This window comes from Electrophorus electricus, chromosome 10, assembly GCF_013358815.1.
Source record: "Electrophorus electricus isolate fEleEle1 chromosome 10, fEleEle1.pri, whole genome shotgun sequence".
NCBI classification, from domain to species: Eukaryota; Metazoa; Chordata; class Actinopteri; order Gymnotiformes; family Gymnotidae; genus Electrophorus; species Electrophorus electricus.
Window position 1 is genome coordinate 5,211,363 of NC_049544.1, and position 16,291 is coordinate 5,227,653.

Consider the following 16,291-nt stretch of genomic DNA (forward strand, 5'->3'; position numbering starts at 1 on the left):
AAAAGTGTTTCCACTGTGTATAGAATGCAGTGGTCACATTCATCCCAACAATGACATCCACACTATTTTTGTCTTACAACTACAGTAAATTTAGTCCCAGCATAACGATATGTAAGAACATAATGAAGCAAACCAGTTTCCCCAGTCATTCACTCCGCTGAAATCTGACGGAGGTACAGCCGAGGTCTCTGTGCGATTGTCAAGCAGGGAAAAGTGATAATCTCAGTTACAGGTGCACAGAGTAACAGTTGTCTTTTTCCATCTCTCTTTCTGTCTCTCTCTCCATGAAAATACAGTCTTTCTATTCTTGGACCAAATTATTGAGGGCGGTGACCCTATTTGTTTTTGTTGCGTGTCCTGGCAACTGCATGCAGACATACTGAAAAATTGCGTGTCACAGTGATGGTGGTACACTAACTGTGTTCCTAAGGAGATTTGAGTAAGATAAAGTCATAATTTTAGCATTGTTGATGTGATCTAATTTTTCTTAAAATATTTTTCTCTAACCCTCTTCCCATAAGCAGGCACATTATTGAGCAAATTAAATAAACAAAACACTATGCATGTTTTACATTTTTAATACATTTTGATGAAAATGATAAACTGTGCATATGTAACACAAAGTTTCAATACCAATTACTAAGACAACAAATGAATTTAGCATCCATGGAATGTCAAGAAGAGCGATGTCCTGATATAATGTTAGCCTGGCACTGCATTAAAACAAGAGGCCTGAAGGAATTTGCATGTGTTTATTTGTTTAACATGGACTTGAAGAGTCTTCAGATTTGGCCTTTAATCACTTAAAGGAACACCCTAAAGATTGAAGGAGACTGATCTTTCACCGTCATTGTGCCTTTCTACAGGAATGCACTTCGATCTACTTCTTAAAAAAACAACCAACAAGCACAGTTTAACTCCTATACCAAATATATACCCTCCCCATATACTTTCATAGAAACATGTATCTATCAGAAGCACCTAGTAGATACCGTGGCCCGACTCTCGTCGTACTCAGTTTGCATTTGGTCATCCTCCAGCTCTTTAGCACTGGTGAGTTTATGAACACAGGATCATAACTGGCCGGACTACTTCCAGTCCAGTAGTGATGACGACACATATAAAACCTCTAGCGCCACTACGAAGCCTGATCCACCCTGTATCCATACCACATCCCCCACTGTGCCACCGCTACAGCTTCTTTATGACTGACGAGCTTCTAACCACCGCTGAGCAGATAACCACCTAACCACCGCTGAGCACCGCTGTCTCGAGAGTCATATCTGCTCAGCGGTGGTTAGAAGCTCGTCAGTCATAAAGAAGGTAAGAGGCAGGCAAGACGCTGGGCATGGCACCAGATGGACTGCAATCTGGAAGTGCACATCTGCAAAATGCACCCTTAAGACACCAATACCTAATAAAGTGAACAGTGGGCGTAGGTGTTCCCCATGTTCAGGGAGATCGCTTCATTAGGTGCACCAGTTCTAAAGCTTTGACAAATATGCTACCACACCTCTAACGGTAAACTATAATATACTCATGCTTGGCATGTCCAGTTATTTTCAGAATTTACTGGCTTATTTAAATGAGTTTAAAAAAAAGTCAAGGAATTCATATATATTAAAAAAAAAACAAAAAAACAAACAAACAAAAAAACAACCGACAGACAATTGTCTGTTTACATTTGATTTGATTAATATGTTCATATCAGCCAGGTCCTGATAGCTACACTGATATAGTTTTCCAAACTGAAACAAAATTCATTAAACAGGCCACCAAAAACACAGAAACTTTGTGCATTAGAAGACAAGTTACTGTGAGCCAGCTAATGCCTGCACCCAGCAGAGATGCCAGAGAGTCAGGCACAGCTGTAGAGTAGGCGGACCTCAGACAGTGGCCACTGAGTACATAATCAATGAAATGTCATCTGCGGCAATCCCTTCACAAGGTAAAAGTTCTAAATACTAAGTACAAAATTTACACGGGATCATTATTATATTTTTTCAGAAATGGGATTTGAATTGGGACTGCACATCCTCTCTGAAGTAGGCAGACTCTGATCTCTAACTTGGCTTCGCACAGCAGGCATTCTTGTGTTGTGTAAACTATAAGGCATAATTAGCCAGTATATTACTAATCAGCAAGTTACTTCAGTCTGGGTTATTTAATTCACCTTCGGTAGACAGAAAAATGATCAAACCCATGCGATACCACATGCAGTCAATATTGTTCATTAGGCTACATTAACAAGTAAACATGGTACAATTCTTAGAATAAAACCTACTCATAACTGTTACATTTCTAAATAATTTAACAGTTAATAGTTATTAGGAAATATATACCTTTTCCCATTTAATAAAAGAAAATTTAAAAAAAAAAGTGATCAAGTATTTTTACAATAACTTAAGAGCTGACAAGTTTAACAACCTATTTAATAATTTTGTTCCTGGGTACTTCGGAGCAGTTTTAGGTGAGTGTATCTTTAAAGATTTTATTTTTTATATATAAGCTGGGAATATAAATCATTTTTTTTCTGCCTACTCAGCCTAACACCCATGTGCAATAAAATAGTCCAACACCAACCATCATATGTACTGACAGATAAATGCTGCACTTTTGCTTGAAACCAGAAAACACATCTATAATGAATCCTTTGTGCTCCGATGTCATGTAATGTGATTGAGGCAATTTGTCAAAAGTACCAAAGGAAATATGATACTTTTTTTTTTATCACAAAAGTTGGTCAACTTTTGCATGCCGAGTAAAAAAACACAAAACCTGTCTTGCTTAACTATTAACTGCGCACAGCTACACTACCTGTGCCGCTCCAACCACCACGGATGTGGATGTGTGTGCATAAAGTCTTAGTGAAGAATCTTTAAAATGTCATTTTGATTATTTATTTATGGCCGCAGATGTATCGTGGAGGTCAACAGCAATTAGCTGCTCCCTGAACCCACCTTCAGTCTTGGCCCCTGTCCCACCATTAAGAGCTCAGGAGGCTTCACTTCGAGGTGCGAAGGACCAGACTGCGATCGCTATCTGTATAAGCAAATTGTTCCAGCAGTGCTTACGCTGCTCATACGGACCAACCCTCTGCCTGCTGCAGCAGCTACCATCCCCTGATCAGGCCGTCACCCCTTCACACCGCGTTCTCCCAAGCAGGGCCGGAGAGCGGCCCGAGCAACGGGGAGCTCCGTCTGGTGTCCGTCTGTGCATGTGGGCTGGCGAGCGACTCACACCACCTCATCCGACTCCAGGCCGTACTCCTCGTACAGAGCGTCCAAGATGGAGAGCTGCTTCTCCATGGCGGGCAGGTAGATGGCCAGGTCCCGGTGCATGCTGGCGGAGAAGCCCTCCCTCAGCTCGTCACCCTCATGGGACACCAACGCTGCCATGAAGCCCCCGTAGGAGGGCGCCGCCCTCAGCGCCAACTGTGGACCCACGTACACAAAAGTGTGTGTGTGTGGGGGGGTCCGGTTGGGGACGATGTGTGTACAGCTGTATTGTGCATGAGCAAGTTTTATATATATATATATATATATATATATATATATATATATATATATATAAAAAGAGGTCATATTTTCAATACTTACAGCAAAGACTCCCCGCACGACCCATCCGTGATACTGCCGTAGTGTCTTTCCATAGGCGTTGTCTGGAACAAGAAGAACCGTGTTTGAACCATCCTGGTTTAAGATTGCAGTGCCACAATGGGAATTATACCCCATGCATTACAGAATTTGATGAGAATGCTTTATACAGCTGAAATGAGAGACTGTGTGCATGCCTGTGAATCATTCTGCTGTACATGCACCGCCTGGCTGGCCATGCTGAATTACTCCATTCTTTTGCTTTCTCCACCAGGATTGGTCAACATTTGCTTTCTTCCCTGAGGCCCTGATAAATACCAAAACATTCAGTTGCTTCTGATCCTGATGGGTTAGACCAGAGGTCTCAATATCAAATATAAAACACTACTAGATGGACAGTCTGACAGCATTACTGCCAAACAATGAAGCGGTGATTACGTTTCCTTTCAAAATGGCACAATCCATTTCAACAAATCACGCTGCAGGGGTAGTGGTATGAACAGGAAGATTTCAAGTCTTTAAATTGACCAGAATGTGTGGCCTAAATGTTCCTGCTTGGAGAATTCAAACTTGGTCTTCCATAGGGCAACTAAAAACAGACAGGTCATTAGACCATCTTTAGTCATGCTTCAGGAACAATAAACACATACTCATCCATGACGTTACTTTCAGCTTTTTTCACTAGCCCGTAGGAAGACACGATGATACGTTCTGGCCAGGGAAATGTATTTGAAAACAAAGCCTACTGCAGGGGCTTTAAAAGACAGACAATGCAAATGACTCCCTTGCACAATAGCTTCCTGTAGTAATTCCATATCTCCATCTAAAAATAGTTTGGGTTTTTTATTTTGGCAGGAAGACTGGTTATTCTGGATCATTTTGGAGAGAAAGAGTGGTACAGTTACCATGTAGTCCACTAGCTTGCTCGGAGAATCTTCACTAAGATAAAAGTGCTTCCATTGTGGGGTCAGAGATACAAGGCCAAAAGGTGAGCTACATGACTTGCTCTGTGATACTGTGATCAGACACAAAAATCTTTCATAAGAGCAGAGCAAGTCTCTGGAATGATCGACAGTATTCCAAAACTCCAGCTGTTAATTTACAACATCCAACAAGCGATTACATCGCTTTACATATGCCCAGTTCGCTTTACATATGCCCAGTACTGTGTACTGTACTAAATTGCACTGTCTACTCATTTTGTATTTGTCCTGTCCTGTATTTATTTAATGTTTATTTAATGACATTTTGTACTATATTGGACTGTTTGCACTTGTGTAGCATGTTGTCTGTTGCACTGTTGTTTTTATGTTGCACCATGGTCCTGGAGGAACATTGTCTCGTTTTTGTTGTGTACTTGTATATAGCTGAAATGACAATAAAACCTCTTGAACTTGAACACCCCCCCGCCCATTTTCCCATGTGCTCCAGGCACTCACTCAGAGCTGAATGGATGTCCTGCTCCCCGCCATTCAGCTCAGCCAGGAATTCTTTGAGGAACTTCAATCCTCGCTTGAGCCACAGCAGTGCCTCCGTGGCCGAATTCCGCACATGTGCCACCTTCGTCTCCACTTCGTGCAGCACCACGCTCTGAAGTGTGGGGAAAGTGCCCGGCTCAGACAGCAGCTTCTGCTGGACTTTCTGAGGAAGAAACGGAGACCTTTCTAGATTTGGGACCGCCTAAACGAACGGTCATTCTCAGTTAAAGGCTATCGTGTGCTGTAGTATGTACAAAAAATAAATAAAAATAAAAGACACTACTAAGTGGTACAGAGAGACTGACAGATATATGGACAACCCAACAGACAGATGTATTAACAGAAAGATAAATATTAAGTCATGGTCACATTGCTGAGAACACCTAGTGGCCGTGACGATAATTTACTCGGTTGATGATTCTCAAATGTGTCCTTCATGTGGCCACAAATGCAGTGAAGTATCTAATAAATGTTTCAAAATAATAAAATTAGAATTCAGACTTTTTGTACTGCACTAACAAGCAATAGATATACAAGGAGGTTTTTTTAGACTCATAAATCCCAACAGATAATTTTATGCCCATTTTGGACTCCATGTAGACATTTTTATACTTTGTATGTACTGTATGCTTCTGGGGATTTTAGGTCAAATTACTTTCATCAAAAGCTATTATCCTTCTGAACAAATACAAGCTAGACCAGTGGAAACATGAGATGATGAGACAGGGAAATTCTATTTTCTTCACCTTTTGCGATACCTTTATAGCCCCTACACAGAGATTGGGCAATACATTAATGTCTGGGGTTATTCATCGTCTAATATACGTTTTCTAGGATTAGTGCTAGAAACTGTAAAGCAACGCACTTATGCACTAATGAATACTTCACAGTTGAAAAATAGTGAAATAACATTTCATATTTCGGATGTTTGACGGACGTGGCCACTCACCTTAATGTTGCCCACAAAATCTATTTTAACTGGAGCGAAGACAGTTGGTCCCAGCTTGTCTGAGGAGAAAAAGCCAGCATCACTGTGCTGTTGAGCATTCAGCATATTAGAGGCCCATGTATAGAATCCCACAGCCAGACCCCGTGAGCCAGGAAAGGGCCCGATGCTACAGACAAGGCAGAAGGCACAGCTAACGGCAAGGCGCAAAAGTCCTGGGTGCTTTTGACTTAAGCGAGCGCGTTTAGGTCAGGAATGGCCCGCTATCCTGTGTCCAGTCGGTCGAAAAAAAGCACCACAGGCATTGTGGCATTTGGCTCCCACACCAGCGGTCACCCCTGTCTGTACCTACTCCTGACGCCCCAGCCAGGTTGTGAAACTAGAAGTTGAGCGCGATTTCCTGGCCAGAAGAACAGAGAACAAAGGACGTGGGGGCCGGAAGTGAGGAAAAGCGCCGTGGCTCGGAGGGTGGAAACGAGGGAACGGGTCTTTGACTTTAATCGAATGACCACAGAAAAGACAGAGACAGGCAAATGGGTAGGATGGAGAGTGAAAGAAGAGACTGGCCTACCTAATACTGGCACTATAGCATAGCAAGAGTCCAAAAAGGCCCGTGTGGGGATACCATTGTCGTCTTCCAGTCTTATATCACTAAATCTACAAAAGGAAAACCACAGACATTCAGAAACGGACAGTGCATTGTGGCACACTGCAAAAGAACGCATTTATTTCATGAGCACAAAAACCAAAGACAACCAAAAGAATACATTTGGACTAAATCAAACTCAGGAACTCAAGCAAACTTAGGAAAAAATAATATGCAAAAAATTCTAAGGAATACTCAAGAATGTGCACCAAAATCTGCACCCGATTTACTCGTGAGAAACTTTCCTACAGTATTTGCTAAAGTATTACGTTTCTCACTGCATTTGAGTACAATATTCAAAAGGTAGTGTAATACTGGAAAGGTATTTTTATATATTGCTTTGGTAAGGTTTCACAGCTTGAATTGCATATTGATTAAGACTCACCACCAGTGAGTGTGATGGTGGAATACTTCAAACTCTCACAGAATACTGAATTTTATTGCACAAGGGACATGGAGAGAGAAAAGATGTAACAAAAAAGCTCTACAAACCCATCACCACAAGCAGGGCCCCGGTTTCAGTGCAATGGTGAGAGAAAACACACTAACAAACACCTAATCATTCACAAGCCATCCTCCAAATATTACTCCATAATTACTGTAATATTTCAGTTTCTGTTGGAGACACATTTTCAGATTATTAAGACTCACTGACTCATGTTCATCCGCATTTCCTAAATCTACACTACTTTATCAGTAGTTTTGCATGAAGCCTGTACACTCTATTAGTATTTAACAGTTCAGTAACTAAATTATAATTCTGATACACATTCTTAAATAAGTTTTCCTTCCAAAGAAGTATGCGACCTACTACTTACTGGGAAATGATATGGGGTGTATGATATGTTCTGTTATTTGGTCCTGAATCTGCATATGCATAACATATCAGAAAATGTCTGATCTTGAGCTCATAGCAGAGGAGGCTCCGCATACCTGTGACTCATACTACTGAAGAATGTCTCCACCTGCTCTTCCTCGTCCTGTTTACCCTGTGATTCAAGCTCATTCACTCCTGGGTCAGCCTCGTTTCGATCACTGACTCGCTGCTCTTGACATGATGACTCCACGTCTCCCTGCTTCTCCTGGGCATGAGCTACTTTGTCTGGGCACACGTCCGTTCCTGCCTCCGCTGGAGCACATTCACTCTCAGCAGGAGCCTGAGGAGCAGCCCGGGCCTCCGCTGGGTCCTCGCTCTCCTGCTCCAGTAGCCTGTTCCCTGGAACAGGTCAAGGGAATTGATTGGATAAGACATGGAGTACCGGCTTACCAAATCATCCTCAACTACCCTGAGTTTTAAAGAACATTAAGGATCCCTAACCTAAGAATATGATTTACAGTGGGACACTGGATTCACAGAGGGTACAGCGTTTATGTGAGCACTGAGTATATGGTTTACCTGTGGGAGGTGCAACTGTATTGTCTGGGGGAGATAAAGTGGGTTGTCCCCCTGGTCCAAACTCTGCACTTCTCTGTGATGAGGGACTAGCTGAGCTGTTTACTGGACGCTTCTGTCTGTACAATAAATTCAAAATCAAGAGTGAGACAGTAAACACTGTTTCAACTTCCCACAAGTACCACGATCAATATACAATAAATGGCAGAATACAAATATATTGAACCAAGTCATGTACATGAAGGTTTCTTAACTCACTTTTCTTCTGGATGGGGATTTGTTTGATTAAGCGATTTGATCTGCATGACAAAAAAAAAACAAACAAACATCAAAACAGATATGAAAAAAACATTACATCTTCAGTATACTATTTTTAGCTTAGCAGTCAGAAATACTTCAAACAGTGCATTGCCTGAGCTATTTCAGCACACAAAATTTACACTCAGCAAGAGTTTGACGGAGTTCTTCATAAGGACCTTTTGAGGTTTAACGGCAGTGAGGGCAGGGGAACCAGGTGGGCTGTGGGACCCAGACAGGCCATGGCTCAGCAGGCCTGGGCTGAAGGTACGCCCTGCTATCTGCATACACTCCTCCAGCGTCTTCAGGAAGGTGGTGCAAGTGGACTTCACCAGACTCCCTGCATCATCACCTGCCTAAGCATCGCACAAACACACACAGGGCCATTTTCACGGCACGTTTTTGGAGATGCGGATGCAGTCTGATGTGTTCTAAATAACAGCATGAACTTTGCATTTAATCAGATTTCAAGGTGCAGTGATTCCTGAAGGAGATGAATGCCAGACATTTTGTAAAATTAAAACATTCTTCCTGTGGGTTTTGTACATTTTTCGTACAGTATCCTCTGCATGTTGCAAAGGGGGAAAAAAAAGTGCAAGGATGCACTTTTGAGGATAAATGATGGTTTACTGCAGCCTCGTTTACAGTTGTACGTGATGACAAATGGCTTGAAGTATAACTTGTGAGTACAGCTGAGTTTTATACAGTACGTGAAGAGTGAACCTTCATGCATGACTATGCATATGTCCACAAAATATAACCCACTTCTTATCTGGGGGTATTCTGACTCAGTGAAGACTGCTAGTGTCTGAAGCTCCCAATCTAGGGAACTTCAACAGGAGTCATGGCAACGAATCAACATGCCCAAGTGAACTGCATCAGGAAATGTATGACGTCTACTGCTTCACCTCTCCGGAGGCCGAGGTCTCCTCGCCCAGGGGACACTCCTTGAGTTTGTTCACTTGCTCGAGCAGAAGATCACAGTACAGTCTCAGCTCACACATTTTGGTTTTCAGTGCCTCTGTATTCTCCTGGAGCTCTGTGCAGACAATGCAGATGAAATAACAACTAAAATATGTATAATGACTAATATATAGCTGGAAAATTAGCTACAGCTCATTATAATTGTATGGTATACTATATATCCTTAAGCAGGATTCATCACAGATTTTTAGGACTTTTCTCTCTTACCCTTCTCTCTTTTTGTCCGGTTGTCTGTCAGACAGGCTTTTGCTGTTCCTAAGGCTACCAGCCATTTCTGTCTCTCTGCTGCATTGATTGCCTTGAGGTAGAAGTATTGTTCCCCTGGTATGGTCAGATCGACTCTCGTGAAATCTGAGGGGTGCACTGGAAAAGGATCAAGTATAAATCTAAAACTAAGAACAACTGCATATACTGCAACAAAACCATGCTTTACCACTACAAAATCAGACTGTTTCCTTTATATTACCCTGTATTTCGCACACGGATATCTTGATGCTGCCTTTGCATCCTTTCCAGGCATCTTCTTGAGAATCATAATATGAAAGAGTGCCACCAGCTAATACAAACCAGCGAGGCTGCCAACCTAGAAGAGAAAATGATCATCTGAGTGAGTTACATTTTCCAATATATGAGGCCGTCCTCATATAGCTAGCTGCGGATTTAATTCGCTATCTGAGCGCAGCATGTCCATAGCTGGGTATCACGTTACATTACTCTTCCCCGTCTATACTCAGATAAAGCTTATTTAGCTGTCTAGTTAGAGAGTTTCCAGTCGAGATCCGTAATGTGGAGTCAATTAGCTACTGGCATCTCTGCGTGTTGTCGGTCAACGCTAACTAGTTAGCCGGCTAACGTGATCAACAACCTCACATCAGGTGCATTTAGCTAACCTAGCTTAGTGCTAACCCAGTACAGCTAGCTAGCGAACCCAGCCAGTTAACTAGTCTAGTCGCTCTCACATTCAGCTCAAATTACGTCGAAATATTCCAGGGTTCACGGACTCACCAGCTAGCTAACTAGCCAGAAGCCAGATTGCCTGATACAGATGGCGAGCTGGCTATCTGTAGTGCTCAGTAAACACACCCCAAAACATAAGGGTCCAGACGCTAGAGCAAATCCAAAGACCTAGCTAGTACAGCTCCACTACAGAAAGTGTTGAAAGTCATAGCTATCTAGCTACCTAAGATAACTTGCCCATAAATAAGATAATTGGATGGCTATGCAGTAATGTTGGCTTCTGTTGGCACGGCCAACCCTAGCTAGCTCTAGCTTTAGCTAACTGATTTAGCTCGCTGGGCTGTTGACTCTTCAACTCCGAAAAACAACAAACTTGACATTAGTTAAAAGTAAACTGCGTACCGCTTATATAATTAGTCCATTTATAAAGAACTCCTTCCATGGCAGCTCCTCTCTTGACAGTTCATTACTTTTTGTTCATTAAAAAAAAAAAAAAAAAACTCCCTACACAACAGGCAGATAATTCTTAAATGCGAAAACCGTAGTTTGGAAGCTCGTCTATAATTTGACACTACGGCAACAGGGAGCGCATATCGTGCGAGAATACTAATCCACGTGATCACACAAGGCTACACCCATTTCTATGACATCATGCAGAGTCTCTCTCCGGCCTTTCTGATTGGATTCTGTTGGTTTCTATGGGCGTGGATTTGTGAGGTGGCACGAAATAATTTCCAATGAAAGGAAACTATTCTGTTCTAAGGCGTGTCTTTCAATTCATTCTACCAATAGCAGTCAAACAGATTGTTTAGTTTTTTTTTTTCACGCAAGGGGTTATTTGGGACTGAAAAGGAGTCTTTGGAAAAATTTGTATGCCACGTAGTCGGCGGGATTACCCCAGGCAATTTTCCCTGGTTACTTTTATTTCTACATATTTGTGCAAATATACCCTCCTGCAATTCCAGACAGCTGACCGGTTTTTTTTTTTTACTTAAAAATGATACTGGAGTTATGGGCGTACTTTGTCACAGCATTCTTTTTCTCTGTTCATGGAGCAAAACTTCCGGAGCCGGAGGTGAAAATTGAAGTTTTGTACAAACCTTTCCTATGCCATCGGAAGTCAAAATACGGGGACATACTCCTCGTACATTACGAGGGATATCTGGAGAGTAACGGCACCCTGTTTCATTCCAGGTAACTGTAGTCTAATGCATGTCTCTTCTGCATCACTTCAACGTTAATGTAAGCTTTACTGAAGTTGGTTTTATGATAAATAAATGAAGAAAGGTCACAAATAATTTAGAACGCACACATGCTCAGTCGCACTCGAGTAACCTATAAAACTCATTTATGTTCTGCTCTTGCAAGCCGTCATCATGGTGATAAGAATCCAGTGTGGTTCACACTGGGGATCCGGGAGGTGATAAAAGGGTGGGACAAGGGCCTCCAAAACATGTGTGCAGGGGAAAGGAGGAAGCTCACCATTCCCCCAGCACTGGCATACGGCAAGGAGGGAAAAGGTAGGCTCTCACTTAGTGCAGTTCTTCTTGACTTATTACATTTTCTCACAATACTTTATCAACCCAGCAAAACAGCTTCTGTACATCCCAGGAGCTCCCAATCCTCAGAATGACCTCACTGTTTCTTTCGAATAAGATGGTATCACCGTCTGAAGCTGCTTGTAGCCTGGGAATAACTTTGGACAGTTGTTCTCAACTCATTCTTCAAAACTGACCCAGTCATGCAGATTTTCTCCTTTGTAACATCCAAAGAATTCGGCCCTTTCTCTCACAGGAATCTACTCAGGTGCTTGTGCAGCCTCTTGTCATCTTAAAGCTAGATGAATGGAACTTGAGGCCTGATGGCCTGTGAGGGAAGACCAGCAAACAGCAACAACTGATCCAGAATGCAGCAGCACGACTAGTCTTCAGTCTTCCAAAGTTCACATTTCACAGGTCACACCACTGCTGTGTTCTTTTCACTGGCTTCCAGTAGCTGCCTGCATCAGATTTAAAACCCTGATGCTTGCGTACCAAAAAATTGACAAGCCCCTCCCTGCATGATGGCAATTGTCAAACCACAATACATACGTTGAGTACTTCGAGCCTCAGGTATGGCTTGCCTTGAAACAATGTACTTCTTGTCTAATGGACAAATAAGACTATTCTCTATTCTGGCTCCCAGATAGTGGAACAAACTTCTACTGGCTGTCCAGACAGCAGAGTCCCTAGCAGTCTTCAAATGCAGCCTGAAGACTCATCTATTTATGCAATATTTAAATGACCATTGATCCTGCACATATGAAATTTCATGTTATTGTTGAGTAACTGAAACTGTATTTATTGTTTGGAATTGTTTGATATTGCACTTAACATTGCCTGATATAGAGCTCATGCTTATTTTGCACTTCTTCTAGGTATCAGCATTGATTCCTGTATTTCAGCAGTATTCTAGTTCAACGGTATCTTGAACTCTAACCTACTGTACTGGCTAGGATGCATTCTGAGTAGATGACAAAACAATTGTAAATTGCTCTGGATTAGAGCGTCTGCTAAATGTCGTAGATGTAAATCAATGTACACGGTATGTATGCCACTTCAAAATGGCTCCATAGTAAGAAAATACTACAGTTGGAGTTGCAATTGTAGATAATTGCCACTTTTCTGACACACATGTGCCTGTGCCCTGAATTTAGGGGTCATTCCACCAGAGAGCAGCCTGATCTTTGACATTGAAGTCATGGAGATCAGGAATGGACCCAGGTCACATGAATCCTTCCAGGACATGGATCTCAATGACGACTGGAAGCTCTCCAAATCAGAGGTGTGCAATACCAAAATGCGTAGCCTTGCCTTTGCAGACCAAACACTCACACAAATATATAAATGCATCAGGTCAAAATGGACTGGCCTCTAATGATTACTGTATGAACGCTGAGAAATGAAGACTGGCTTTGACCATAAAGATGTTGTTTGGTGTTTTGGATGTAATCTCCAAAGAACATGTCTGTTCCAGGTGAAGGAGTACCTGCGCAGGGAGTTTGAAAAACACGGATACCCTCCCAATGACACCCATCATGAGGCCATGGTGGAGGACATCTTCCAGAAAGAGGATGAAGACGAGGACGGCTTTATATCTGCCCGTGAATTCACATATAAACACGACGAGCTATAGAAAAGTTTCTTATTCTTGTCCCTGAGTAGTGTTCAACTTCACAAAGACTTAACCCTAAACACAGAGTCACAAATGTATACATTCCGATTTAAAAAGCAAAAGACCTGGACTCCATTATTTTGTATCAGCTAGTTGGTTTCACTCAGTTACACTTATGCTGGCTCAAATTACTTGGCGTATCTGGGCAGTTCTGAACCATACACCTCTGGACACAGTAGCGTACCTCCCACCACCCCAGTTACAGTATAATGTGTTTGGGAGAAAGGAAAGGATAAAGCTGTAACTAATGATCTAAAACTTAGTGAGCAGTTATGTGGTTATGTCTGCAATCCTTTAAATATTCTCAGGGATGGTTCAAATTAATGTTGTGCTCCCTTTTGAAATATATACTGTTTGTTGTTGTTGTGTAACCAGCATCAACATTATGAACTGCTAAGATCAGCCATGTGCCTTTCTCATGTCCATACACGGAGAAGAAGTGTGTGACTTATTTTTTATTAACAGTGCCTATTCTGAATGAAAGGAATACCGTTGAAGCATGAGATGTTCAGATAGAGGTCTTTTTGCTCTGATACCTTTTAAACAATTAATGTGACTAATTTTTCAAAACTGATTTAGCTTTTATTAAAGTTTTTTTTAATTTTTTTTAAAGATGTGATATTATATTCCGATGCTGTAGAACCACGGATTATTTAAGTAGTCATTTTAGAAATTACCAGTAGGAGGCGATCTTTGCTCAGTAGATGAAACCAATTGCTGATGACCGAAGCAGTGAAAATCAAAGTTAGATGCAGCAGTGTGCTCAATATTTATAAGAGAAAACTTGGAAAGAAATATTCAAACAACAGTTTTATTTGAACAAAATGTCATATTGTGTTAGACTGTGATTGCCTTTTAGTATATTAAAAATATACTGAATGGGACATTTAAAAGACTACCTGAACTAAAATGGTGTTTTAGATCTCTTAAATGCCTCGATTCCTTAAAATGCCAACAGTACACTCATCAGGGCATCCACTGTTATTAGCCCTCTGTGACACCAGTATTTCAAAGACCAGTACTGTGATAACAGTTAACAAACTATATATTATGTAGCCCTAAAAGACCATCCTCAAGTAGCAAAGGTCGGTCATGTGTGTTCACTAGACATAAAACATCTGATCCTAAGCATGTTAATCTTAGCTTGACTTCAGAACTGACTATAGATGACAATGACCTACTGTCTGTATCCTCTTTGAAATTGACTGTGACATGATTCCAACAGTATTTATCTTTTAATAATGGACTTCATGAAAAGGAGTAGGCAAACAAACCTTTCTTATACAGTTCCTATGTAAAAGATGCAAACAAATCATTACAGTAAAACATTTTGCAATACATTGTTTGGGTTCCCACCCATCTAAAGACGAAACTAGTGAAACATTAGTAGGCCTATGTTATACTTGTACATCAGGATTGACTAGCCTATACAACACTTCCATTGACCATAACAAACACTGTGTGTTTCATAACATTCCAACCTTTTATGAGAGTGAATAGGGTAAAACCTCTTTACTGTACTAGTGCTGGGCACATAGTCATGTGTCTGATTATATGACAGGAATATGATGTGTTGGGGATTTCTGCAAGAAACTTTATACTGTCACTTTGCAAACCAAAATTAATATTGATAACTGTATGACCCAAATAAGAAAATGGAATTCTGTATACTTAAGTATATATTTTTACAAGGAAAGAGACAATTCTACTTGTGTTGAGAAAAGTCTTATAAAAATAAGTGACATTGATGCAGAGCTCTTCAGAACTACTGTGTTTGTGCTACAGCCTCATCCAAGAATTAAAAACTAAACTTGGAATTAAAGACTTTGTAGATGCCTTCATGTTTAACTCCTGTAAGCTAAACAATTTCATGCAAATTTTATATAACCCAAATCTACAGATGTTAAATGAACATGTACCTTACTGTGGTTATCCTTCATACAAAACATTTTAAAGTATTACATTTATTAAGATAATAAATAAGTGGACTATTAAAAGTTGACCATAACTGTGCTTCATTATAGGCCTGTGTCAGAAGTGCCATTGAATCCAATGCTTGGCCTATTCAGACTCGGGACAGACGCAAGGTTGTTTAGTCAATTGCTTTTTAGAGTAGGACCGAAGTATGACCGAAGTTATCCTCCAAGCTACTATGCTTCCTGTGAATTTGATCGGCACCTTGGCTACTTGGCAGCAGCGGTACTGTTGTCGTAAAGGTTGCCGCTCACCGGTAATGGCACCCGCACCCTCCGCTTCTCCCTGAAGCGCCCAGACCGCGAAACCTTCATGTTCCGCCGGCAGGTGTTTTCGTTGAAGACGGGCTCAAACTGCGAGTCCTCATAGCTACTGTCATTCTTCAGTCTGGATGGTTTGTTGTCTGCGCCCTGTTTTACGGAAGGGTTATCCACAGGCTTGCTTTCTTTTTCGGCGTCTTGCTGAACAGATTTGATAAGAATTTTGTTTTTCTTCATACCAGCGAAGGACTTCCACCAGGGATATATTTCTGCCATTTTTCTTAATTCAAATCACCTTTAACATAAATGATAATAATTAGAGTTGACGTGATAAATTATACAGACAGTAATAAGAAACACAATTACCTAAAAAATAAAAAGTACTTACCAAGGCCAGGAATATATGGATAAATGTTTGCAATAAAGTCAGGGTTTGCTTACAGCTTACAGTAGCATCTAGTGTTTTCCCCGAGGTTAAAACAAGTTTAAAGGCTTCCTTTAGAGAAAACGTCCAGCCGCAGTGTAATTTCAATGTACTTAAGCCATC

General features: G+C 41.2%; 2 protein-coding genes across 2 annotated transcripts; one reads left to right on the forward strand and one right to left on the reverse strand.

The window, feature by feature from the left end:
* Positions 1 to 562: 562 nt before the first annotated feature.
* On the reverse strand, positions 563 to 10,882 carry plekha8 (pleckstrin homology domain containing, family A (phosphoinositide binding specific) member 8). Its single transcript, XM_027000021.2, has 13 exons — positions 10,700 to 10,882; positions 9,807 to 9,923; positions 9,548 to 9,703; positions 9,265 to 9,395; positions 8,536 to 8,712; positions 8,318 to 8,358; positions 8,063 to 8,178; positions 7,600 to 7,882; positions 6,592 to 6,677; positions 6,024 to 6,082; positions 5,036 to 5,237; positions 3,600 to 3,661; positions 563 to 3,434 (listed from the first exon to the last, which is right to left on the reverse strand). Exons 1-13 carry the CDS (start codon positions 10,737 to 10,739, stop codon positions 3,237 to 3,239), a joined length of 1,668 nt encoding a protein of 555 aa, XP_026855822.2. The 5' UTR covers positions 10,740 to 10,882; the 3' UTR covers positions 563 to 3,236.
* Positions 10,883 to 11,149: 267 nt separating this feature from the next.
* On the forward strand, positions 11,150 to 14,394 carry fkbp14 (FKBP prolyl isomerase 14). The gene is made up of 4 exons (XM_026999944.2): positions 11,150 to 11,491; positions 11,666 to 11,817; positions 12,993 to 13,120; positions 13,313 to 14,394. The coding sequence occupies exons 1-4, from the start codon at positions 11,295 to 11,297 to the stop codon at positions 13,469 to 13,471; spliced, it is 636 nt and encodes a 211-aa protein (XP_026855745.1). The 5' UTR covers positions 11,150 to 11,294; the 3' UTR covers positions 13,472 to 14,394.
* The last annotated feature ends 1,897 nt before the right edge of the window (positions 14,395 to 16,291 follow it).

Bases quoted from the DNA above. Each gene is read 5' to 3' on its own strand.
- plekha8 (XM_027000021.2), bottom strand. From the start codon at position 10,739: ATGGAAGGAGTTCTTTATAAATGGACTAATTATATAAGCG. The intron at 8,179-8,317 runs GTGAGTTAAGAA...TTTATTGTACAG, and splicing joins AATCCCCATCCAGAAGAAAA to ACAGAAGCGTCCAGTAAACA. The intron at 7,883-8,062 runs GTAAACCATATA...GACCTGTTCCAG, and splicing joins TACAGTTGCACCTCCCACAG to GGAACAGGCTACTGGAGCAG.
- fkbp14 (XM_026999944.2), top strand. From the start codon at position 11,295: ATGATACTGGAGTTATGGGCGTACTTTGTCACAGCATTCTTTTTCTCT. The intron at 11,492-11,665 runs GTAACTGTAGTC...TGCTCTTGCAAG, and splicing joins GGCACCCTGTTTCATTCCAG to CCGTCATCATGGTGATAAGA. The intron at 13,121-13,312 runs GTGTGCAATACC...TGTCTGTTCCAG, and splicing joins GGAAGCTCTCCAAATCAGAG to GTGAAGGAGTACCTGCGCAG.